The 27,803-nt window shown below is 37.4% G+C and overlaps 1 protein-coding gene across 2 annotated transcripts in view; it reads right to left on the bottom strand.

Annotated features, from left to right (window-relative positions):
• LOC122071674 (2-C-methyl-D-erythritol 4-phosphate cytidylyltransferase, chloroplastic) overlaps positions 1 to 27,008 on the bottom strand; it is a 44,662-nt gene extending 17,654 nt beyond the window's left edge. Inside the window, exons 1-7 of one of the 2 annotated variants that reach the window (XM_042636058.1) lie at positions 26,697 to 27,008; positions 26,417 to 26,484; positions 26,230 to 26,301; positions 22,830 to 22,885; positions 22,082 to 22,161; positions 21,707 to 21,789; positions 18,165 to 18,242 (exon numbers count right to left, since the gene is read on the bottom strand). In XM_042636058.1, the coding sequence (XP_042491992.1) occupies positions 18,165 to 18,242; positions 21,707 to 21,789; positions 22,082 to 22,161; positions 22,830 to 22,885; positions 26,230 to 26,301; positions 26,417 to 26,484; positions 26,697 to 26,973 (714 nt within the window). In that variant the 5' untranslated portion in view covers positions 26,974 to 27,008. Of the gene's footprint in view, positions 1 to 18,164; positions 18,243 to 21,706; positions 21,790 to 22,081; positions 22,162 to 22,829; positions 22,886 to 26,229; positions 26,302 to 26,416; positions 26,485 to 26,690 lie in introns of both variants that reach the window. The other variant, XM_042636057.1, reaches the window with a different exon arrangement.
• Positions 27,009 to 27,803: the final 795 nt, after the last annotated feature.

Here is a 27,803-nt window from a genome sequence, read left to right as displayed (position 1 = left end):
CACTGCTCGGCTTTGTCGAACCCCATGCCGAGGGAGGGACCCAGACAGAGGGCACAGAAGGCACATGGGGGGTTTTGGCCGGAGACTGCCGGTTCAGGTCAGTAGCACAGAAGGATATGTGCTAAAGCTTGTACAAGACGCCATGCTTATACAATTCACATCCTCACACTGGGGATCAACCGGTGATACACGCACAGTATTTACGCCCAGTTCTTTTGGTATGCTAACTCAGACTGTCATTTTAATTAAGGGAATACTTAGCCAGGAACTGCAAGTCTTCCAGTTCATGTGGGACGCCATGCCAACATGATTCATACCCTCACACAGGGGTTCTGCTCTCAGGGACTAAACGGCCACCTTGCCTCAGCGTCCAGAGCATAAAGACCTATTCTTTTGGAATATTACTGGAAGAACAAACAGTATGAATCTAAGGCTACATAGTCTGATTGTTAGATGTACCGATCTAGATCTAGAGCTTTAGACTACTCTCTGGTTATATATCAGTCCTCTACTCCTGATATAATACAGAGTTCAAGTGTCTTAATCACTCCCTAAGAAAGATCTTCGATCTTAACCTTCTTTCAGTCATTTCGGAATTTAAAGAGATAGAATTTACAAAATCAAAGAAAAATTTCTGTCTGAACCTTACATCATATCCTTTAATCCTTCTTGGGAAACTACTCACACATGATTAAATTAAACCATAAGCAAGATTAAATAAAATAAACAAAAAGTAAAAGAAGAGCTTAACTGGATCTAGCAGCCAGAATCGAGAGGCTCGACTGTAGGCTTCAGTCTGATGCTAGAAGAAGAAGCTCAGATGTATTTAAAAAGAAAGAAAGAAACTTACAGGAATGATGAACGTCTTTTATTAAACTGGGGATATCGTACTATTACAGAGAAAAATTTTCAAGAGAATTGAAAGGTGGGTGTCCCCCTTTGTCTGAGGAGTTCCCTTTCTTTTATAGACAAAATTTACAAAGTATATTACAAAGTCTTTTGAAATCCGGAGAGGTCCGGATAAGTCTTCTAGTTTCTTCTATTATTGGTCTTCTTTTTTCAAAGCTGAGGGCCCACCTTTTTGGACATATCCACAAGTGTCGGCCAAACACTTTGTTTTTCCAAAAAGGGTCTTCTTCTATTCTGGTGAAGAGATTCTTCTTTTGCTGGTTGTATCTGAATCCTGTTGTGGTTAGGACTTATCTGTCTTTTGCTAAATCTGCCGTGGATGCACTGGAGGCTTCTGGGTGGAAACTGGAATCTTCTGGGTAAAAATGTTTTTCAAATATATTTTCTATTTTAGATTTTATATTTTCTGAACTTGCTTTTGCCATGAGAATCTTTTCGTATTCTTCTTTCTTCTTGATTGATTCTTCCATCTTCTGGATCCTGTCAAGGAGGTTTTCATATGCTGGTGGTGTTGGAATATTTGTTGTATCACATCTTGTTTGATGCAGAAGGCGTAGAGCTTCTTTTAACTCATCAACTTCTTGTATCTTTGCTGCTAACTGGTGATGATATCTTTGTTCAGATTCTTTAATAGTCTGGAGTTCTGTCTTAAGTTGAGCCTCATTCTTTTGTATCTCTGCAATTCTTAAGCTTGTTGTATCACACTGATCACATTTGATCAATGCATCTTTAAAACTTGTTGTATCCCTGACCTTAGACACTGGAAGTCTAAGAGCTGGTGTTATAAAAAAATTAGGTCCTAGATTACGCCGAGCATAATCTAGTGCTTCTTCTAATTTATGGAATCCCTTGAACCAGGGGTGCTTGGGATAATTCTTCAATTGTTGTAAAACTTCTGTCCACCTATCATATACTCCAGGATTATGTCCTTCAATAAGAACATAATATGGATAATTTTCTTTTCTTGCTTCTTTTATCTTGGCAAATTGATAACTACAGCAATTTATGCTGGTCATAAAATGCTCTCTTCTTTGCTTGTTATATGGATCTTTCAAGATCTTATTATATGATACCCACAGATTATCAAGGATAATCTGTTCTTCGGTACCTACTGTATACATACTTCTGAACCCAAAGGGCTCATCTATCGGCTTTAAATAACTTCTTCCATACTGAATCCCATTATCTGGGGCTGCTTTCATACTTCCTCTTATTCCAATATTACCAAAAACTTCTTGTAACATTTCTGCTGTTTTTCTTGTTGTATCAGGAGAGGGGCTCCTTTCTGGTGTCATAGGCTTTTTGCCTTTGTCCATCTTCTTTTTGTATCTTTTGTATACTTCTTCTAATCTGGGGAATTGATCAGAATCAGGAGAGAAACTCCTTCTTAATTCAGATCTTTTTGACTTCTGAAAAATGTCAAACTTATGTTAGTAACTTAGGTAAACATTCCCGAGATAAATAATCTGCAATATAATTATCGTTTCCTTTTATATGTTCGATTTTAATTTTATATCCTTTTCCTAGAATTAATTCTCTAAAAATTAACCATCTTCTTGTACTTACTCTTTTTTCATTAAGAGTTTTATAAAATTTTACTATAGCTTCACAATCTGTTCTAAGTGTAAAACTTCTTAGTATTATGAAAAAATCAAAAGCTTGTAATCCTGCTATTACTGCTTCTATTTCACAGTCAATTGGACTTAGATTTTTTCTTTTATGTATGCCAGAGGCATATCTACAAATTTGTTCTTCTGTTTTACTACTATATTCATTTGGTCTGGTTTTTAAAATTGCTCCCCATCCTTCTATTGATCCATCAGTTTCAATAATTTTATATTCTGAATCATATGGATATCTTAAGGGTGGAATATTTTGTACAATTTCTTTTATTCTTTCAATTAGGATTTTATCTTGTGAATTAAATTTCTTTTCTCCTTTAGGGTTTGTTTTAGAATATAAAGGTCCTATTATTTTTCCTAGATTTGGGATAAAATCCCTTGCCTGGTTTACCAAGCCTATAAAGCTTTTTATATCTTTTGTAGTTTTTAATTCTGAAGGAAATTCTAAAATTTTTGTAGCAATATGGGGTTGTAATTTTATTTTTCCTAATCCTATTTCTAATCCTAAGAACTTAATTTCTTCTTTTCCTATTTCCATCTTTTTCTTAGAAACTACCAATCCATGTTTATAAAATTCAGAAAATATTTTATGAAGGTGTGCTATATGTTCTAATTCTGTTTTTGAAAAAACTAATATATCGTCAATATAAACTATGCAAAATTCTCTATAAGGTAAGAAAATTTCATCCATTCTTCTTTGAAAAATTGCAGGTGCATTTTTTAATCCAAAGGGCATTACATTCCATTCGTAATGGCCTTCAGTTGTTGTAAAGGCTGTCCATGGTTTAGATTCTTCTTCTATGGCTATTTGGTGGAATCCTGATTTTAAATCAAATTTTGAGAATATTTTAGCTTTTTGTATGAATTGGATAAGAAAATTCTTTTGGGGTAAATTATATGCATCATCGACTGTGTTGTCATTTAATCTTTTGTAATTTATTACCATTCGGCTTTTTCCTCTTCTTTTTTCACTTTCTTTCATCACTATCATAGCTGCTGATCTATGTGGACTATTAGATTTTCTTATTAGGTTTAATTCTAATAGTTCTGTAATATGTAGTTTAAATTGTTCTGAATCTACTGGGTGATATTTTGGTACTCCTGAATTTATTTTTAAATTTGGGTTTATTATTTCTAGTTTCATGACTGGTTTATCTTTTTCCCAGTATCTTAAGGGGTTTTTGTCTTGGATTATTTCTATTTGTTCTAACCTTTCTATAGTCTTTTTAATACTATTTGAATTTTCTAGAATAGCCAAAATTAATGATGGATTTATTCCGTTATCAAAATCTATTAAATCTTGTTCTGGGATTAATTCTTCAAGGTCTTCTGTAGTATTTTCTTCTATTGTTACCTCAATATTTCTTATTACATCCTTGTTTATTTTACACTGTCCAGGTATATCACAGGGACATTCATCAAATATTTTCTTATCATTTTGTTTAATTTTTGGGTGAGGTGGATAAGTTGGTGTTTGTGTTATGTTTTTGAATATTATAATACTGTGTTTGTTAACATATAATCCTCCTGATTGTGCTAATATAAATCCTAAACCTAACAACATATCCCAAGGACACTTCCTTAGATAAACGTTATTAAGTGGATAATCTATTGAATATTTATCACATACATCTTTAAAACTTATAGAAGCTGGTTTTAATTTGAATTTATATTCTGTTTCTATTCCATCAACTGATGTTGCTATTGTTGGTTTCTCTATTTCTTCAAAATCATTTTTATCAAAAAATCTTGGATTTACTATAGAACTGGTACATCCTGTATCAATTATAGCTTTTAAATATACTATTTTCTTGTTTATTTTTATTCTACAAAGTGTTTGTAAATTATTTAGACTATTCTTTACTTGGCAAAATATTGCTGTTTCAATATTCTCTGGTTTTTCAATAGTAGCTAGTGTATAATTTTCTATAACTTGATTACTAGTGCTGGCTATATCTGTTGATCCAAATCCTCCTAGTCTTTTTATATCTGGTCCTGGTTCATAGTTTGGTAATATTATAGCCTGAGCTATTTTTTGTCCAGTTTTAATAGTTTGGGCTATTTGAGTGAAATTTCTTATTATTACATTAATATTGTCTTCATAATCGGAGTCTAAGATTCCTCCTATAATCATTAAACCTTTTGCTGCCATACTGGATTTTGTTTCTAGTTTTATTCCGTATTTATCTGAGATAGAATATCTAACTTGAACATCTATTATAGTAATATCATTAGGTAATAATATTATTTCTATGGGTGAAAAAATATCATATCCTAAAGATCCTTTTGTGGACTTGGCTGGTTTTATTCCTCCATTCTCAATAATTTCCATCCACTCTATTCTTGGTTCTTCAAATATCTTTGGACTAAAGTCTTCTTTACTTTGCAATTGTGCTTTTAATATGGTAATTTCATCCTCTAGGATTTCTACCTTCTTGGTGACTATCTTATCTTGTAGTTTTGCTATTTTTTCATCAATCTTTGGAATAATTTCTGATCTATCTAAACAATTCTTACATCTTTCCTCAAAGCATTTTTCACATCTATACCGTAATGTTATCCATGGATATCCTCTACATTTTTTACATGCTATATCATGTGATCCTGATCCATTTTTCCATCTATGATTATCCTCTGTGCATGTATCTGTTAATACACATATGTTTTCTTCTAAATATTGTTGCATAACACTTGGTATTTCTTCTTCACTATCCCTATCTTCAATATTTGGATTATATATTTCTATAGATACAATGCTGTATATTGATTCTGTATCACTTAAATCATCTTCAACATCTATCAAACAGCATTTTGAATCTTGTACTACTAAAGATCTCTTTGTATCTTCATTTATTCTTCTTGGGCATTTTGAAGCTAAATGATCATCTCTATCACATATGAAACATCTTAATTTTCTTTTATAGATTCTATCTGGATCATACATCCTAGCATGATGATCTTTATTTAAAAATGGTCTTCTTGCATCAGATCTTCTAAGATAGTATCTCTTCTGAGGTCTGTTATAACTACTTCTCCTTTGATATCGAGGCCTATATTGTGGTCTCTGTAGTTTTGGTCTTATATTTTGTTTTCTTCTATAAATATCTTTTCCTTCTCTACCATATATCTGAGGTACGTATATATCTTTACAAAAATTATATTGTTCTTTCTGGAATTGTTGTTGAATCTGAATAGTTATGCATTTTTCTTTTAAACATTTTATAATATGTTGTATTCTAATACCTATATTATCATTTTCTGGAATATCATTTATAGGGTGCCATTTCTGTCTTATTTCTTCTCCTAATTGTCCTGGTAATTTTTGAAATAATTTATCCTTTATTGATTGGGTAAAGTAATTACCACTTATACTTGCAAAATAATAATATTCTTTTAAAAAACTTTTTGCATACCTATAGTCTGTTAAAACTAATCTTTCTAATTGTGCTAAAGCTTCTGTCTGTTGTTCTATTCGAGAACTATTAGGATCTCTTCCTGTTGCTAACATATGTATTTTATTTACAAAATTATATGGATTTGGTCCAAATGTTTTTAATGTTCTTAGTTCTTCTGGATATTCTACTTTATATCTTTCCCAATTTGCTTTCATGGTTTCTCCTAAGAATGTTTCTAAATATTGATATAATTCATCAGTTTCTTGTGGTTCTTTAAACTGTAAACAATCATTTAAAACTTTACTTTTCCATATATCGAGTACTGAGTCTAATTTTTGAGGATCATGATATCCTATATTTAATATTTTTCCTGATTCCTTTTTATCTGCAAATACTACTGGTTCTTCTATTGGTAGTTTTTTACCTCTAGGTTTATAATATCTAAAATCATCTTTTGGTTGTTCTAACTCTGTTGGTTCTAATTTCCATCTTGGTCTATTTCCCCAAGCCATATTTGGATTATTAGGTCCATATGGTCTTGTTTGATCATAGGTTACATCATTCATTGCTTCAATATTCTGTAATTCTTCTATATCGGATTCTAAACTTTCATTTATATCCTTATTAATTTCTTCATTAATTAATAATCTTGGATTTAATTCACTGGTTTCACTAGTTTTATCATCATTATTTAATTTTTTGATAATAAATCTATCACCTCTATTAATTAATTCTTCATTTTCTGTTATGATTCCTGATTCTATTGCTAGATTTTCTAGTCTTATTTTATCTTCTTTAAAGAGTTCAACACCTAATTTTCTTTTATATAATAAAGTTCCTATTAAATTATATTTATCATGTTGTTTTAATATTTTTATTTCTTCCTGTGTTATTATCCTATCTTCCATTGTCACTATTGGTTTGATTTTCTAATTCTCTTATTAATCTGTCACGTTCTTCATTATCCATAGTATCTGTTGTGCTATTTTCAATTCCTGGTCTTGTTTCATAATCTAAAAATCTTAACCTATAATTATTGTTACTATCTTGATAGATTAAACTTTCTCTTGGTACATAAACTGTGTTGGAGTTTTCATCTTCTGTTATTCTACTTAAATTCCATTCTTGTCCTGCTAATGTTATTGGGTCAATTTCTGGAGGTTTTAATAATTTACTATATTTTGATCCTATTCCTGCAATGACTTCTTCAATCGAGACTTTGTAATTTGTTGTAGAATTATTAGTTATTTTACCTATTAATCCTATACACATCATTAAATTATCTCCTTTAAACGAATCATATCCTTTTGTCATGACTTTTATTTTTATATATTTTGGTAATTCTTTTATTTTTAGTTGAAAATCTGGTGCTACATAATATAATGCTTTATTATTTGATAAGTCTACTTCTGTCATAGCTAGTAAGGCTTGTCTTAGCTGGGTTTTAAGATCCCATCTTTCATCTATTAAACAAATCAGAACTTTCGTTCCTACTTTTTTTCTAGCAAATCCTTTAATTCCTATTATAAATAGTCCTAAATGAAAATATCTTTTGTTTGTTAATAAAAGTTGTCTAATTGATTCTTGGCTGATTACATCAATAGTTTCTACTTCATCATTTGATACTGACAAAGTTACTTCCTGATATCCTGAGAATAAGCTAGTATCTCGGGAATGTTTACCTAAGTTACTAACATAAGTTTGACATTTTTCAGAAGTCAAAAAGATCTGAATTAAGAAGGAGTTTCTCTCCTGATTCTGATCAATTCCCCAGATTAGAAGAAGTATACAAAAGATACAAAAAGAAGATGGACAAAGGCAAAAAGCCTATGACACCAGAAAGGAGCCCCTCTCCTGATACAACAAGAAAAACAGCAGAAATGTTACAACAAGTTTCTTTTAGCTGGGCTTTAAGCCTTTGCTGTTGTTGTTCCCCCCCCCCTCTTTTGGTGGTTTGTTCCTTTTGGCTTCCCTTTCCCCTTTGTATATTCTTTCTCTTGGTAATGAATTTATTTATTCAAAAAAAAAAAAAAAAAAGTAACAGATGAATCGAGAAAAAGTGCCTAGTGCACTTGGTAGAGTGTGGAGAGTTAAAGCCCACCTACCAGGAGGTCTTAGGTTCAGGCCTCCTGGTTCTCACCTTCCCTCCCCCGTAGAATAGGATAGCGTAGGTACCAATAAAAAAAATAAATAAATAAAAAAAGAAGAAGAAGAAGAAGAAACGGATAGACCAATACTGCATGCTTGATTTTGACTAAGTTATGAATCTTCTAATTAATAGTTCAACAGCATGTAGAATGCAAACCGGTATGCAATTACAAGCTGGGATCCCTGCTTGATAATTGCCAAAGTAATAAATCTCTTGTGGTTTGCACCACAAAACCTGTCCTGTCCTCGTAAAAACTAACCACTAACCAACTCTCCTCTTCTAATTGAAATAAAATAAGATGCAAAACAATCTGAATTTTAATCATGGTTCTAATCAAACAAATATTAAACAACAACAACAACAAAGCCTTGTCCCAACTAAATGTGGTCAGCTAAATGGATGCGCGATGGACAAGTTTGCGAAGTAAAAAATGAAGGAAAGAAAGGGAAAGGAAGCAAAGCAACATGGATCTTTGCCCTCCAAACAACTCTATTTGATGTCATACTAGGATCTAAACCGAGCTTCTACATGTCCTTCCTTACCAACTCTTCAATGGTCATTTTAGGTTTGCCCCTAGCTCTTTTAGCTCCCTCCATCTAGTTTTGGTCACTCCTCCTTATAGGAGCATTCAAAGGTCTACGCTGAACATGTCCAAACCACCTTAAACAACATTCTTTGAGCTTATCCTGATTTGAAGCAACTCCCAAATTGGCTCTAACTTGTTCATTTCTCACCCTATCCCTCCTAGTTTTGCCACACATCCATCTCAACATCCTCGCCTCTGCTACACTCAACTTATCTATGTTATATTGCTTAACAACCCAATATCCCGCCCCATATATCATTGCCTGTCTTATAGAGTGTTCCTTTAAGCTTTAGAGGTATACGTCGATCACACAACACTCCAAAAGCACTTCTCCACTTCATCCATCCTACTTCAAATTATGTGAGACAATTAGACAAATCATCATCTATCTCACCCTCTTTGTTTATGATCGACTCCAAATATCTAAAATGATCACTTTGAGGGATCTCTCTCTCCTCAAGTTTCACTACATTGTTATCTGTCCTTAAGTGACTAAAGTTACATACCACATACTCCGTCTTTGTTCTGCTTATCTTAAGACCCCTAGATTCCAGTGTAGATCTCCATGACTCTAACCTTTCGTTGATCTCTACCACTGTCTTTGTCAATAGACAATATCATCGGCAAAGAGCATACACCACAAAACCACCTCCCCTTGAATGTTCTTGGTCAAACAAATATTGAAATATAATCTATAACTGGTTGACCAAAAGTTATGTCCTATATGTTAGCTATCAATATAGTTGCTTAATTGGACAGCAAACACATTATTCTTGTTAAGTTTCAGGTAACATCACTCTTAAATTATTTAAAATTTAGAATTTAGAATTTAAAATTTAAAATTTAAGAACATCTGACCTTCCATAAAGGAATCTGAAGCATGGTTTTCTAATCATGTGTTATTAAACACAGAGGACATCAGATGTATCTCACAATTTATGAAAATCAGCAAGAGGAAAATATATTAAAAAAAGGGCAAGGAAAGTACATAGGTCAAAGGAGAGACTTTGGGTTAAACGGGAGATGCTGTGTAAGCACAGACAACAAAAGAAACTTAAAAGGGCAGTTTTTAGAACAAATTTTAGAATCAAGAGCAGTATCGTATTAATATGAGGGCATCATATTAAATGAGACTTTATTAATAAATATATTTCATATAAGTCATAATTTTTTTTGTCCAATAGAGGGTTGAAAAACTTCATGGACGCCTTAAAACGCCCAATACAAATATTCTTAACAGTAGATAATGGCAAGGTTTTGCACCGTTATGAACAAAATTGTCATCATTTTAAACCTAGAGAAATAGTAGCAAAAAAATTTGTTCTCATATTTTTTTTTCCTGAAATGTATTACAAACACATAGGTCAAACATGACAAATGGAATCATGGAACCAAATTTCAATTTGAGGGCCCACTAGCACCACCAATTCAAGGGCTTTCAACAACCAACATGGCAACATCTCGCAAGAAAATTAATTTGGGGCCTAAAAGGCTTTATGATAGAAATGAAACAAGCATAAATAAGGTTTTGTACAATTTTTTTTTATCATTTTTTTCACAGATTTTCACCAGTAGCTAGAGATAAAAGTGTGATATTTTAAGTCAATATCTATCATTCATGAACAGCGTCTAACTCCCTACATTTATTTCGTCCATGTTCACCCCTACATTTATTTCAGCCCAAAGGATTCAAATATATTGACATGTGGTGCTCTTGTGCCAACTATCTCAGCATTGTTTGACAGGCATGGACCAAGTGGTTCAAGCTCATTCGGGCCCCCTCAACTCCTTTGCATAGAAGCTCAGGAATGTTAAAGAGTGCCCTCAAATCCTGGAACTCCTTTTGCTTTGGGAACATCACCTCTCCGGTCTTGGATTGCAGGGCCAACCTTTCTGACATTCAGATGAGACTCTAGACCGACATTCATAATGCCTCCTTGCAGTCGAAGAAAAATATGTCTCTAAAGACCTCAATTTCTTTCCCTCTCAAGGGGAGAATTTCTTCAAGTAAAACTCCAGAGTCAAGTGGATGGGGTTAGGTGACTCCAACGGGTACTTCCACAGGTTCCTGAAAAATAGAACCAATGCAAGTTCCATCTCCATGCTTCTAGCCTCAGACTACTCCCCCTCACTAAGGTGGAAGATATTAAGGGTGAGGCGGTTGACTACTTCATGATTTTCAGGCCTTCTTCCACCCCCTCTTCAACAACTATCCCTAATGTCCTGCTAAACAAATTCATACCAGCTACCTGCATGATTCCCTCAATGCCCTCCCCTCTCTTCCCATGAGGCAAATAAAGCTTTTGGGCTGGATGCATTCAGCATGGGCTTCTTCTCCTCTACTTGGGACATCATAAAGGTGGACCTTATCAAGGTTGTGTATTGCTTCTTCTTCAACCCCAGGCAAATTAAAGAGGTCAACCACACCTTCCTCTATATAATTCCCAAAAAGAAGAAGCTTCCTCCCTGCCGGGCTTCAGTCCTATCTCTCTCTGCAACTTGCTTTACAAGTTTATTGCTAATATACTTGCACATAGGTTCAAGCTAGTGGTTGTTTCCCTTGTTAGTGACATCTAGTTTGCCTTTATCCCTGGAAGAAGCATCACTGGCAACATCCTCCATTACAATAAATTGGTCAGAGTCTTAGAAAGAACTGTTGACTCCCAAATGACACTGAGAGAGGGTGAATTAGTGTATCAAATCCAAATACTTTTTCTGACTGTGCACACTGATGAGGCAACCAAGTCTTTACTGAAGCAAACACACACACATTCATATGCACACAACCTCTCATGGGCACTTCCAAGTGTGCACACCCATCCTGCAGCCCACACTCTAAATCCAATACGAGAAATAATAAAGCAATCACACTCATGACAAAGAGATTTTACTAGGTTCGCAATATGCCTACATCCTCAGAGTAGTGCTTGTAAATGCTACGTATGTACCCAACACTCAACATTTTAATTATTCTTATAGTAGGGAGCACCCACACCCACTTTTCTCAGCATAGAATTGAGAGGGCACACATAATGTGAATACAAGCAGCAGAACCCACTACTAGGGAACACCCACCCCCGGTGTCTACTGTCTTGCACCACTAAACACCCAATACAAGGTAATACACATAAAATGGGCTTATATCAGATGCCCTACAGTCAAGTTTAAGCTCGCATAAGCATGAAACATGTTCACCTACGCCTACCAATTTTACAATACACAGATGGCATATAAAGTAAAAAAGGAGTTGGAAATGATTGTAGTCCTCTCTGGAGTTCACAAAGATGTTCCTAAGTGCCTCCATTGCAAACCGGAACCTTCAAATCCTCCTTACAGTGGAGAAACTTGATTGTTTATGTATGAATTGACTTGAGGGATCACACTTGCAGCCTAATGTAGGACTAGATTTCACAAGTCAAACTAGACCCAAACTGCAGGAAATTTTAAATCAAAGAACAACCAGTCCAATGCCAACAATAGAATAGAAATCAGAATGTTATCTACCAGCCCAGCAGAATATCAATTTCAAAAAAATAAGGTTAACAGAATTCCAGTCAACAGTAGTCCTTTAGAATTAAACTAGGAACAGAATAGGAGTCCAACCAGGTTCAGATCAACAGAATAATGTAATAGCAGTCCAGAAACTACCAACAGCAAGTAACAAGTCTACCAATTGTAATACCAGAATTTGCAGGTCACTAAAAGACGAAAACAGAGAAATATGCCTCAGTTTGCTCTCAAATCTGGATCGAGTTCTCCTTCTTACCAGCAAAACCTTAGGTTTAATTATTAGACAAAAGTGATTTGACAGAGGTCGACAGTTCCACCCAGAAATGGCTGTCGCCTGGACAAATCTGAAGTGAGAAAAGAGAAATACCTGGACAGCAGTACTCTGTGAATAAAATATGAAATAGAATAACAAATTTGAAGAGAACCTCCTGGACTTCACACCGAAAAGAGTCAATTGGATCAAACACCAATTCCTTCAGCTTTGATCAAACACAAGACCACCACTTTGATCAAACACAAAGCAATCTCAGCAGAGATATTGCAGCAGCAACAATTTTTTATTTGTATAAATCGTGGGCTACTAATGAGCCTCCTTTATTTATAATAATGATGGGGGGGTGATTACAATTTAATAACTTCAAAATTACTAAAAAACTGAAATAAATATTACTAACATATAATTACTAAATCTGGAAAAGTAAACTACGAAATAAAACAACTGGAATTAGAAACTAACATATGACTGAAAATTAGAAACTAACTAGGTACTGAAATTAGAAACTAATTATCCCCATCAAAACCCAACTAAAAATGAAATCAATGAAAAAAAGAAACTAACTAGTTATCCAGTACTCAATATTAGAGCCCCTCTTTTAGTCCCATAAAAGTGGCCCAATACACTCCAAACCACATGGACTGAAGGCCCAACACATATACAACCCAACCCTAGGCTTATTTATAAGAAAACAAGCATATTTTGGCTATTAATCCGCGTCACAGCCTCTCTGTCTCTTCTTCCTCAACTTACAAACAACATCACACATTCACACCAAGGTTCGAAATCTCGTTTCGGTAGATTCAAAATCACCAACTCGGCGAAATCTCCAAGCGAGTTGGTGTAATATTTTTTTTTTGACTCGGTTGACTATTTTGGTGGTCAAACGGCCATATTTTGACCTGAAACTTGGTGGGTAGCTTGTTTTAAGGTTAATAAACATGCTTAGAACATAAATTTGCAAAAAATTACAACATGACATTGTTTTAGAATTACACCCTTGTTTGGCAGCAACCATTGGACTGTTCTGGAGATTTTATCTGCTTCATTACTAGAACAAAATATAATATGATACTAAAACAAATAAATAATGCATCTAAGCCATGATCAAAACATACATCAGCTATAATTAACTAATATTCACTCCGATAGAGTCGTAGAACAGCCAATGGTGAGTAACATATATATAATTGACTTCCATCAAAGGTATATTTACTATAAAAAGTAACAATTTATGTTAATGATAAACGCATTTTTTAACCAGAAAAATATAAAAAAAATTCGACTCCGTGAGGTCATAGATTGGCCTCTAGTGTCTAACATATAAAAAATCTAGAAGAATCCAACATTTATTTATGTACTATTTCAAAAAAAAAAAAAAAAAGTTTTCGAGAAAGAACTTTACCTTTCCTAAGCTTGGAATGTGTAGATCTTGTTGTAGGAGTGATTAGGAAAGTAATATGTGTGATGATGTGGCTAATCAGAGGCCAATAAGAGTGATTTGTGTTCAAAATGCAAGAGTCTACTGAGATATCACTGAGACAGGCGAGACAAAGTCAAAATGTCTCATCGAAATGAAGCATTTATAAGGCTAGGCATGTAACGTTTCGGTATCTCGCCGAGACGATACCGATATCTTGGCCGAGATAATGTACAACTTGTATTTCATATGATATTTCGTCTCGAAAAAAAAAAACCACAGAATAACTAAGATCTTAGCGAGAATTTAAACCATGATTCACACACCTCATTTTTCTATAGTTTTCAATGAAACATTAAACCACACAACCCTCTCTCTCACTTTTGTTTTCAATGAAGCAAAAACAGCTTAATTACCCTTTGGACCTCCATTGATGGAGTTAATAACCCACATTTGATGTCAAAATAGACATTTAATACTCATTCAACAAAGGGGGATCTCTCCTTACAAATTGCATGTGTTTCTCTAATTCTTTTGCTCTGTTTTCTTGCACAGGGAGATAGAGCACGAAAAAACAAGAATTTTGCAACTTGAATGAGCTCAATCCGAGCTAGGATGAAGGAGATATGGCCAAAATACCCTCGACCATTGAAATAAACCCATTTAGAATCTTTCGGGTGGCACAGGGTGCATCGACAGCATGCGAGCCACAGAGTAGCACTCAACCATTGGATTGGCATGGCAATTTGGAAGGGCGATTTGGGGTCATCGGATGCGATCTTCGAGAAAATGGTCATGCCCGTAGGATGAAACATCTGCTGACACGGGGCTTGACGCCTCTACAGTGGTTGACGTCACCTACAAGTGACGTTCAGCCCATTCATTGAGCGTTGGGCACAAGATTCTTACAAGCCGTTAGATTGAGAGCTAAAGGCAAGAAGAAGCAGCGATCATTGGATTTGGATCATGCAGATTCAAAAAAGTGCAGCCAATGAAATATTGAGAATCGACATCTATGATGCTGAGAGGTGTGCGCACGCTACATGGTGGAACAACATGCTTCTATGAGGCGCGGTACACTAATCCATGGTACACCCAACCAAGAGGAGAGAGGGCGCAAGCATCTATAGCATTTTGTGTCAACAGAAATCCACGCCCGACGTGTAATTCAAATCAAGGACAAGTGGCACTCCCAAGGGCGACGATCAGGAATCAATAGAGCTAATAAGAATCGTAGGGAGCCCCTCCCACTTATAATTTTATTGCAAAAGCTGCCCAAAACACTTTGGATCAATTTTAAGCAGTCCAATTTAAATTGAATCGAAATTTTTGAAATTGCATCGAGACCCACCAACTATGCTTATATAATGATGCATCCATGTAGAGTTTTGGACAACAATGGGAGCATCCAAGTTTGGTTTTGGGGTTTTTCGTACCAATCCCACGGAAATCACCATATCTCTCTCATTTGACTCAGATCAAGCCAAAATAAATTGTGTTGCATTCGCGACTCAAAGCTCTACAATCTTTACGGACATCCCATCATCAAACTTGATCGTATAAAATTACCAAATTGCCCTTGAACTTCCCTTTGGCTGTAACTTCTTCATCTGATATCGGATCAAGGCAAATCCAGGTGTGTTAGAAAGATTATGCCATACTCTACAACTTTCTTGAAGACGCCAACACCCCGAAAATTCATCTTCTATAGCCAAATTTCCCCAAACATGAATAGGTTAAGATTATCGATACTGAGCTCGGAAATCTGCAACACACACTACTGTCATATCCATAGCACTCAACCAACTTTAAACACTCCACACATCACTGCCATGCCATCGGATGATCGTACAATGCCACATCATCATTTTGGCCACCTTATCACTGACATGTGGTCGAGGTTGCCAACAAGGACAACCCCTTTGCTACCTTCATGAAGATTGATATCCACAAAGCCTTTGACTCCCTCAAATGGGATTATATTGTGGACATCATGCTCAAGATATTCCTCCTGTCTTCGTTAACTAGATCTACCACTGCATCTCCTCCATCGGCTTCTCAATGCTCATCAATGGTAGTATTACAATCCATTTTGCTTCTTTTGTTAGCATTCGCCGAGGCTATCCCCTCTACCCTACATCTTCACCCTTACCCTTGAGATCTTCTCCATAAGCCTCCAGTCTCAAATGGACTAGCAGATCATTAATCCCATCCCGAAATGCAAGGCTCTAAAGATCTCCCACCTGGCTTTTGTTGATGATCCTATAGTCTTCTCAAAAACCAACCTTTCTTCAGTTGAGGCTACTATGTATTTCCTAAACAACTTCGAAGGTATGTCAGGTCTCCGTGTGAACGACCAAAAATGCCTCTTGTTCTTAGAGGGTATCTCTGAGGTTGATGAGCTTAATCTGAAGAACGCAATAGGGTTTTCTTTAGGCCGCCTCCAAGTTAAGTAACTTGGCCTTCCATTGATCTCCTCCAGGTTGACTTCTCTCCATTGCTCTTTTCTTGGATCTCATGTATAAGAAGCTCCAATTATGGAAGGGCAAGCTCCTCTCTTATGACAATCGGCTTGAGCTTATTAGATCCATGCTTCAATCCCCCTACATTTATTGGACAGGGATGTTCGCCCTTCCCCAATCTACCATCAAAAAGCTTGAATCCCTAATGTGTATTTCCCTATGGAAAGGCTTTGATTCTTATAACCCTTCACCCAATCAGTTGGGCCTTTGTTTGCCATTCAAAAGGTGAAGGAGGCCTTGGTTTGAGAAGGATTGAATATGTTAAACTCTGCTGGCATTCTTAAGCTGACCCTGAAGTTGGCTACAAAGAAGAAAAGCATTTGGGCTGAATGGGTCTATCTTAGACCCCTCCGTGATGAGTCAATCTAGACTGCACCCTCCCTCCAGACACTTATCGGGTTTAGAAGAAGATTTTGAAATACAAGTTTCTTGCATCTAAGATCATTAAACCCCTTATTAAACATGGTTCAAACTCTCACCTTTGGTTGGACTACTGGCACCACCTTGGGATCTTCATCCACTTAGTTGGCGATAGATCCAGGTATAGCTCTGGCTTTAACAGACTTACCATGGTCTCAGATATTCTTCATCTATGGTTGGTCCCCCTCATCATCTCCATCCTCCCTCTTGTGAGCCATCTAGGATTCTCTACTCACCATTTTTCGAAGAACTAGAGGTAGTGGTGATCTTGTTGTCCAGACTGCTTCCTCCTCTGGCTAGTTTTCCACCATTTCCTCTTGGGACCTCGTCTATGCTCTAGGCTCCATCACTCTTAGGTGCAAAATTGTGTGCTTCAAGGGCCACATTATGCACCACAACTTCCCTATCTGGTGGACCCTCGCCCATTCCCTTCCAACTCAATCTTTCCTCATTTAGAGACGGATCTAGGATCCTCCCTTATGTTTCTCTGTTTGAACTCCAATAAATATGTCGATGGTCGACCATCTATTGTCCGATTGCCCCTTCTCCTCCTCAATTTGGAAAGGGCTTCTTGTCAAATGTTACGACATAGGAGAATCTTGCCCCCTTGCTAGAGAATGGATTTGGGTAGATATGACCTTATATGATAGCTCCATATGTGATTTAGTAGGAATGCTCGCCTTTGGTGCCACCATCTATCATATATGGATGGAACTCAACCTTAGAATATGGACTTCCAAAGCCATATCCTTTCAGAAAATTTGGGACGCCATCGATGTTCCCTCTCGGTGCATTGACTCCCCCAGGAACAGGCTCATTGTTGATTCCTTGGGCCTCTCTGTTAGTTTTGTAACAGCCTCATGCCCCTCCTATTGGAGGCCAGGCCTTGCTTTTGTTTTGTTTCCTCTTTTTTCCCTTGTCCTTCTAAGGGGCTGCTTGTATTCTTTCTTCTTTCGTAATATATTTCTTATTCATCCAAAAAAAAAATTGTGTGATTTCTGCAGTCAGACCCATGGATCATTAAAAAAAAACATATAGATAATTGAAGTGCAATTAAAGAGTTCCAACAGAAATTTGCAGACCTTGTTTATCTAATTACATGTAAATTCCATATATCAGCCTTCACTACATTCTTCAATATGTAAATTCCAATTCGTTTAACCAAACATGAGGATGAAAAAGTGGCCTGACATTTTTATCAATTGTAAGGTCAAAGGTGTTGGTGATAGTTAGGAGGTACTTTTGGCCTTGTTTGGGGCAAAACGAGTAATGTGCAGAAAGTATGCAAACAGCAAGCTAGGTAAAATTTTAATGATTGTACCAATGACAATGTGAAAAGTAAACTTCGGCCTCTAACCTTTTTGACATCTCCAGATAATACTAGAGGTCTTGCTGAATCATGGATGCATACAAGTTGTGAGCCACTGTCGATTTCCTGTTCAAGTACAGAAGAAATTTTTAGTGTAAACAAGCATACATTCTCTACTGAAGCATTAGAGTACATTTGTTAAACGTATGAATATTAAATGAAGAAGGAATTTTAAGTTTGATTTACTAATCAATGCCTGGGATCCAAGCATCATGGTATCCATTAATACTTCTAAGATGTATAAAGGATAGATTTCATATAAGCGGCTCCGAGCCCACCAAACCCGCCAAACTTTTTCTAGGTTTCAGCTGGCCATGTCCAGCCCATGGCTGCACTAAGGTTATCCTGCCTGAGGTCAGGCCAGCCCAGCCTAAGCCTGATTTACATGTGAAGTATGTATATAATATTATGGACCTCTCTTTTAAAATGTAAAAGCATCCCTTCCGGATCCATAATCTACATTCTACAAAATAGAGGATCTTTCGCTGTTGCTAAAACCCCAATCACTTCCCCATCAGAGTAATCTATGTTGGAAATTGACCTCAATCCTCACCATTTGAAGCCTTATTCCCAACCTGCTAAGATGAGATGAGGTGTAGATACCTCCTTCTAGCTTGACAACTGGCATCCAGCTGGAGTGCTTTCCCTGATTGTGCGTAATAGAGTGGTCTACCCTCTGGTATCCCTAGATCTGCCTCGGTCTCCTCGATCATCTCTAATGGTTCTTGGTCCATTCCTAATATCCCGTCTCTTTCCAACATCCAGCATTCCATCAACTCCATTCCTCCCCCCCTCTTCTAGTGCTGATAGAATTATCTGGTCCCCTTCCCCTCGGGATGCTTCTCCTCCTCAGCTTGGAATCACTCCCGATCCCACAACCCTACTGTCCCCTGGCACAAAGTTGTCTGGTTTCGTGGCCACATCCCCCGTCACAGCCTCACTGTCTGGAGAACTCTCTCCAACTGCCTCCTCATCCAATCCTTCCTCATCTATCGCCATATTCCTGTCTCCCCGGCTTGTTGCCTCTGTTGGAATGGCATTGAAGATGTCAATCATCTCTTCAATTGCCCCTTCTCCTCCCGTATTTGGAAGTTCATCCTCTCCAAATGTTGGCAGTTGGCATGCTCAGAGACTCCCCCTTCCTCTTCAGAGAGAATGGAATTGAATTGATATGACCTTCTCGGGTAATTCTATTTGTAACACTGCCGATAAGCTGGCATTTGGGGCTACTATCTCCCATGTTTGGTTGGAGCGCAACCTTCGTAGATGGACTTTCAACTCTAGAACTTTTGATAAGATTTGGAAGGCCATCTACTTTGACGTCTCCTCCAAACTTTCCTCTCTCCCCCATAGGTCAATTGTGGAATCCCCAAGAAATAGTCTTATTGTTGTTTCCTGGGGATCTTTCTCATTCTATTTTATGCTCCCCTTCCCCTGTCCTTTAGGGTTGTATCATTCGGCTCCTCTGGTTTGCATATCCCTCCCCCCTTTTTTCCCTATTTTATATATTACCTATTCATCCAGGAAAAAAAAACATATAAGATAACAAAGGTCAAAGAGAACTGCTTCACTCAAGGGTCAAATAGGATCACTTAACTCTAGGATTGCTTGGGAGGACTCACTCAACCCAAGTGTGGGACTCGTTCAACCCAAGAGTGAGACTCATTCACGCAAGTGGTTACATTGGAATCAAATTCTTCTTCCCTCTTTTTTTCTATACTTCACAATACATAGGGGAAGGGAGAACTAGCCGTTGGAAAAGAGCCATTGAAATATAGTCATTGGGAATCAATGATTAGTGACATTATGACTTCATCAACCCCCCCCCACTTTGAAAGAACTTGTCCTCGAGTTTGATGCAGCCATCTTCATCGTCTACGTGTCATGATCAAGATTCTTCAACTCATGCTCTACCTCTGAGGCATGGTGCTGAGTTTCTCTACCTCTGACAAGGTGCTCGAGGTCGGAACTTACTATCATACCAAGTTGATGCAGCTCAAAACATATAAAAGAGTTTTATTGCCGAAATAAGAAACCGAGTATAAGATAATAAAGGTCAAAGAGAACCACTTAACTCCAGAGTCGCTTAAGGACTCGCTCAACCCAAGTATTGGACTCACTCAACTCAAGAGGTTACATTGGACTCAAATTCTTCTTCTTCTTCTTCTTCTTCTTCTTCTCTCTCTCTCTCTCTCTCTCTCTCTCTCTCTCTCTCTCTCTCTCTCTCTCTCTCTCTCTCTCCTTTTTCATTTTTTTTCTATATACTTGACAATATATATAAGGGAAGGGAGAACTAGCCATTGGAAATCAATCAATAATGACTTTATGGCTTCATCATTGTGGATGACAAGGTCAAGAACATAAGTCTTTCCTTGCTCCATGACTAGTTTGGGTACATCTTTGTCCTAATCTTTCAACCTTTTTCACCTTCTTTGACCCAGAAAGAAATAAGTTAGTAGGAGACAGAATATCCTCATGCATTGGATTCTATACATAACCTAGGAGAATATCCATACTGCTATGTGTGCACTCTGACTTGTTTTCTACGAACACATATCTCTATACCTCGAATATAAATATTAAAATTTTTTCTTAACCATTATCCCATGGAAAGTTTCAGTCACAATGAAACCACTAATTTTAGAGGTAATAGCATGATCTGCTCGAGCAGAGTTCTAAATAAACGAGCAATGGAGCCACTTGGTCCCTTCCCCCCCATAATACCAAAGCTCAATCAATTAATTAGCTAGATGCAAGGTTCGAAATCTCGTTTCGTTTCGGTGTTTCGGTGAGTTCAGAAACCGAAGTTTCGTTTCGTTTCAGCAAAATTTCAGACTAAATGGTGTATTTTTTTTTTTGTTTGTTTCGATTAACTGTTTCGATGGTCAAACGGCCATATTTTGACCTGAAACTTGGTGGGTAACTAATTTTAAGATTAATAAACATGCTTAGAACATAAAAATGCAAAAATATTAGGACATGACATTGTTTTAGAGTTGCACCTTTGTTTGGCAGCAACCGTCGAACTGTTCTGAAAATTTTACCTGGTTTTGAAGAAAGAACTTTACTTTTACTAAGCTTTGAATGTGTAGATCTTGTAGGAGTCCAATGGAAGTCAAAATGTGTGCTGATGTGGCTAATTAGAGGCTTGTTGGAGACTTGGAGTGTTTTTCCTTCAAAATATGCAAATGGAACCAAAACCACCGAGATAGGCAAGACCGAGTCGAAATTTCGATTGAAATACCGAAATTTTGATTGAGATATGGTATTTATAACACATGGAATGTACCCAGATAGGAGAGATACTGAAATTTTGTACAAATGTTATTTCGGGCCTTATTTTGTTTCGGCAAAAAAAAAAACCGAAATTCCGAAATTTCAGCGAGATTTCAAACCATGGCTAGATGAGTACCGGGGGGAGGGGGAATGCTTAAGTATACATCATTTTCATGATACATAATTAACTGAGAACAAATAGTGGAAATAGGAGAGGGTAGATCTACTAGTAACAACAAAGACAACACATGCACCTGAAGTCCATTGAACACAGAATCCTGTCTCTCCTTTCCAGGCAAAGCGTATTTAAGGTCTACAAGAATCTTCTCCTTGATATCTGTAAACAAGCACAAAAACAAACAAAGATTCAAAAGGGAACATAATTTCTTGTAACATAATCCATTTTAAGTACAAGGAAAGGAAAACACAAGGAGCACAAAGCGAGCCAGTACAACCAGTACCTATTTCAATACAACTAGTTCATCCTGGTTATTGTGGTATCATGAAATTGTAAGTATGTAAATCTAAATACAACTGATTAATGAATCTGTGCAAAGAAAATCTGTCACAAATAAACAGAAACAAATTATTGGAGTGATTGAGATGAGAACAGAAAGTCCTTTACAAACCTTCAAAAATATCCTTGTATGATGGATCACAAACTACAACAATTTCCTTCACTTCAACCATGCTTGAGAAAGTATAGAAGCTGCAAAGAAACCTCAGTTTATTTTCAAAGCACCCGGGGGAGGGGGTCATATCAATAAATAACAAGTAGACAACAAATATGAGAGAAAACTAAGGTCAACTTTGGGCAGACATAACCAAGGTTTCGAGATTTCAGTTTCGAATCAACTCTGGCCAAACTGAAGCATACCACCGAAATGGCACCAAATATGTCCATTTTTGTGAAAAAAAAAACTGAAACATTGAAGACCCCTCAATTTGTATGTCATAATTGTTGTTGTTTGGACCAATGTAAAAACCAAAATAGGTCACCAAAATTTCAACATTTTGGTTGAAATTTTGAACCATGGGCATAACTGTGGCAATAACCCCAAACAGTGGGTTCCATCTGCAAGACCTCCTACACCAAAGCCTAACTTTCCTGGTTGATTGAAACCATATAATCTGTCGACCATTCACCACATTCTTTTTCTGGTTATTCAAAAGGACTTATTGCATCACATAGCTATAGCAATTTCTATCAATAAAATTTAGAGCTGAGGAGGCAGGACTGAGGACCCATTGAATGGTCATTGCCACCATGTAATCAGCATGGCATTGATCCAGTGCTCTCAGACTTAGTCTGCCCATAATCAATTATCTTAGATTTCCTTGACTAATTTAGGAAACACTCAATGATCTGTCATTTACCTATATAAAGCAATTGGTTGGCCTAACAATGGAAGATATTGCTTTGGCATGCTCGCCTATTTGCATAAACAGAGAACACCATCATCTATCAGATACACTACGATAATTAGTCAATGTAAAACATATGAAAATTCATAGACACACGCCACCATTGAATAGCTCATAAACTTAAGGCATTCAAACAATGAGAACAAGCCAATATATATATATATATATATATGATGTCCAGAAAAGAATATTTGGCAACCACATCCAACGTTTTGCGTGGTCATACATTTCGAACAAGAAAAATAAAACAATCTGATGCTGATAACATACATGCCAATGATTATGGAGGAAGATAAAGCAGATCCATATAAATGCAGTTTAGCTCCATAAGGATAAGCAAGGACAATACCCTTTATTTTTCTTCTCCTTTTTGATAAGTAGCAAGGAAAATTAATTATCAACCTTAAGAACTGTGGACAAAATTCAAAGCTTAAAATAGTTATTATATAGCATTCTGGTTTGCAAAATTGTAACCATTACTGCACAACCGAAGGGTAATGTTAATTGGTAATATTAGTACAACCAAGGTTCCAGGTTTCGAGCCTGGTAAAAAACCAGGCTTGAAACTGAAATATTTCGACCGAAATTTTTTCTGCAACTTTAGATGATGGGTTTCAGTGGCCAAATTAGGCCTTGGAAAATCTAGGAAACCCTAGTTTTTTGCCCTTTAAATATAGTGGAACCCTTAGATTTCAACAAAAATCACACCTAAAATGGTAGTTTAACTTCGGACCTTAAGTTGGTAGTGTAAGCTGTATACATTCTCTAATATGACCTATTTCACACACTGTTTAGGACTAGAACACACATAATTCAAGTAAAACAACTTAAATATGCATTAGGAATTAATAGACTTCAAAGTTCAAACCATAAACCATTTCATAAATCATACATCAGACATGGTTCATCATAAAGAGTCAAATGTCGGTGTCAACAATACAAGCAAGTCACGCCTACTCATATCCTAGAGTCCTAGTACCACATCGAGTTCCATGCAAGGATCGAAACCACTAGAATGTTGTTGCTATTGCCGAATCAAGTTATCCTCCAACTGTATCACAAAAGCTGGCAATGGAATCAGCAACATATTGAAGATACCCTAACCTAGTTATAGAACTCTAAACCATGAGGAACTTGATCGAGAGTCACTGCTACTGGATGGTGGCTGGGGAACCGTCTCTAACACATATGGTTGGGGGGCTGGGAACAAGAAGATGTTGTCCAAAAAATCTAACCCAGTGTGTTATTAACTCTAATACTCTGAGAGTAATCATGATGAAGAGCTAAATTGCCCATAGCAAGGTTTTAAATATTGGTCTCTGGTATCGTATCGGATGGGTGATTTTAAGAGATGTACCAAATCGTACTATATCATATTGTATCGAAGATATGCAAGATGCACTAAATATACGCATGGATATGGTCAAGATACGCCTGGTAATGCACTTTAGGAGCACAAAATGCTATAGATAAGCAATACATAACATGTGTCGTGTATAAATGCTAAAACGAGAATAACGTATCCTGAAACAAGTGCACTCAATTGAAAATGTATAAAGGATGAAGTTACATATACTTATATACAGTATATAAATCTTCCAACTCAATATAAATTGTTTTTGTAAGTAAATCAATTTTATTTTTTCCAGGTAAAACACTTTTCGACTTTCTGAAAATTTTCAAAAATCTAAGAACAAATTCATGCAATGTTTTAGTATTTTCAAATTACCTATCTTGTTTAGCTTCAATGGATGATTTTCTATGTTTCAATCCTCCAAACATCAGTTTGATTGTACATTTTGAATCGTTTTTTTATGAATGATTCAAAGTCCCAAGTCCAATAAATAAAAGGGAGATTGATTGTGCAGTTGTGCTTCAGACTTTAGAAACTTAAGTACCACCAGCAAGAAGAACAGGCTCTGTTTCGAAAGTGAAATGGGTGGGAGATTGATTGTGCAGTTGTGCTTCAAACTTTGAAAACTTAAGTACCACCAGCAAGAAGAACATGCTCTGTTTCGAAAGTAAAATAGGTGTATCAGCCAATAATTATTGATACGGAATAATACATTTCACTCTAAAAAAAAAATGTATCGTATCGTTAGTATCATATTGGCACTGACCGATAACGATACATATTGGCCATTATGATACGATAAGATTCTAACCGATACTTTAAACCTTCGCCCATATCCACCATACCCAGCATAGTCAGAACTATTACTCCCTGTGGCATATGATGGTGCATACCACTGCCCCTCATACATACTACTCTCCTCCAAACTAAAACCTCCGAGTGTTAGTCAAGCTCGTGACATCGACGTCCAAGGACTCCATGCTATCATCCTCTTCCTAGGATTCGGCTCTTCTCCTGAGGGCTCATCGCCTAGGTTGGCCCATAGCTACCTGGGTGAGCGCCATGTGTCCAGGCAAAGATCCAACACTTTGAAAAGAGGCACGAAGGAGTCACTGACAAAGGCGGGAAAAGCAAGGCGTCGAGAACCGTTGGATCTTTGTCTGAACACGTGGCGCTCGCCCAGGTAGCTATGGGCAAGACCTGGGCAATGGGAGCTCAGGAGAGGAGCCATATCCCCTTAGAGGTGGTATAATTTACCGACAGCACGGGACTTTCGAGTAGCCTGCACGTGCACTGTGGTCAGCATCCTATGTGGCCTGACAGGCAAGCCCATATTTGATGAATCTTCATTGGGCAGGTGTCCGGGCAAGCAGAAATTCAGTGCATCGGTAAGAAGCACAATAGCTGAAGTGGGCTTGTGGAAGGAGGCACCAATTGGAGTGACAGACTCCCCATATAGACAAACTCGAGTGCAATCATCTTGGAGTTGGAATTTGGAAAAGAGCTTGTTTGCTGAGCCCCTTATTCTGGAGGGGACTCACAATCATCGTGGAATGGATGGCGGTTGTTTTCAGAGGTCCGTGGCAAGTTCAGAGTTTGAGTAGACGAGCCTAATAGGTAGCTGCTCCTACGATAAGTGTTTTTGCGCGTTTTGAGCTTATGCTCTGAGGTTGGGCTTCTCATTTCCAATACCAATGCCCTTGGCTACCTCAATGGTCAAAATATACCTAATTTGTGACTCGGGGACCAGAGATCAAGTATTGGTACCACAAAGACAATTCAAATTTCTAACTTCCCAGTATTTTACTGAGACGTTTTATTCGAATTATTTTTTCGCTTTCCAGTCTCCGTCACTTTTATCGCTTCCAAACAAGAATAATGACCGTCCAATCGAATTAGAAAGAGCCACCATGTTTGACCACCTCGAGACTTTGTTTGTAAAGCTTAATCTAAGAAGAGAAAATAACCGCATAAATCAAAATAGGAAGAAATATTTACACCCATTCGTTTTCCCTTTCCGCCGGCGAGAAGAACGATAGATACACTTCTTTCTTTCACGGACCCTGCATTCTGCAATTAGTCCAAGTCGGGAGAGGTAACTTAGCCGTATAGAAGAGGGAGAAAAACAACAAAATAACAAAATGAACCGAATCATGTTTTCCGTTCCCCACTCCTCTTCTGTAACCTCGATGTTCTCTCCGGATTTCGCAGAGCAGGCGATTCTCGCCTTTTTGCACAATTCAGTTTTCCAGCCTGACAAACATAAAAAATATGAAACAGAAATATGATCAGATTACGCAAAACCATTACTTCACTTAATAATGTGCTCTTATTTTGTAAACTTTCCATTCTTTCATAAATCCCATCATCTATGATATGATGATATGGAGAGAAATGTCGTATCGGGAAGAAAAATGCTCCCTCTTCAAGTCCGAAATAATTATGAGTCGTCGTCTTACCCTTGCCTGGAATGTGATGATCGAACCGCAGAAACTGAGAGGAGAGTTTTGATTTGGGAGATTGAAATGATTTCGCGTGGGTTAGGAAGTGGTTCGTAATGAGAGGCGATGATAGCGAAAAATCGAGTTGAAGCGCCATGAAATTGAAGTATGTTTTTCTCTTCGGACTAACAACCACAATTTCGTTCGGCAAAGAATCAGGCAGGCAGGGAGGGAAGGGCCGAAGGACTAGGTTGTTGTCACTTTCACTGTAAATTTTTCTACTTTGTAGGGCTCCAGCCATCGGATGTCCGCGCTTTGGACACCTGTTTAGCAACAGATCGACGGCCTGGAATATTCAAACTGTTTTTCTACCCCATCGTGAGGTCGGCTCAATATCTTGCTCAACATATCCGGATAGATGCGTAAAACCGTAAGGCTGTGTTTGATAGTCAAGAGAAGACTCGTCAAACGTAGGATTTCTATCTGGTTGGTGAAGTTTTCTCTAACTGAAATTACCATCAAGACTAGTTCATTTATAGAATCTATAGCTAGGGATTGAGACAAAATGGTACCTTGCAACAGTATTGTTGCTGCCAAAAAACCCCGCTGGTCCAACCTACACAAACACAGACGATGGAGGCCCGGAACTGTCCGGAGTTAGTCCTCCGACGCTCAAGTCAGGGTCGGCCGCACAGTTCAATAAGGGAGTAATGGTGAGGGTATTAGAGCTTACCTTCCCCTTTCTTCCGTGCCTTCTTATATAGCTCTTTGGCCTTAGGGTTTTTTCCCCCTTCGGTCTTCTTAGAGTCCTACTCGAATACGTCCAACCTTCTGGGGGGGAATATTCCCCTCATGCAGACGACGTGATCCCGCATGATTCTGCGGGCGTGCCTCTGTCATGGCCCCCACCGAGAGGTTATTTTGGCTATATCAGGAGCCCCCTTACTTCCACTAGGAGCTTCTTCCTGTGGGAGTAACCATCTTCTGGTTGACTCGGTCAGGTCCGTTCGGCTTTGGCCGAACTCCCAACCGAAGGAGGGACCCTCGGTCAGGTCCGTTCGGCTTTGGCCGAACTCCCAACCGAAGGAGGGACCCTCGGTCAGGTCCGTTCGGCTTTGGCCGAACTCCCAA

This window comes from Macadamia integrifolia, unplaced genomic scaffold (assembly GCF_013358625.1).
Source record: "Macadamia integrifolia cultivar HAES 741 unplaced genomic scaffold, SCU_Mint_v3 scaffold_56A, whole genome shotgun sequence".
Taxonomy (NCBI): Eukaryota; Viridiplantae; Streptophyta; class Magnoliopsida; order Proteales; family Proteaceae; genus Macadamia; species Macadamia integrifolia.
This window is presented reverse-complemented; position numbering and strand designations above follow the sequence as displayed.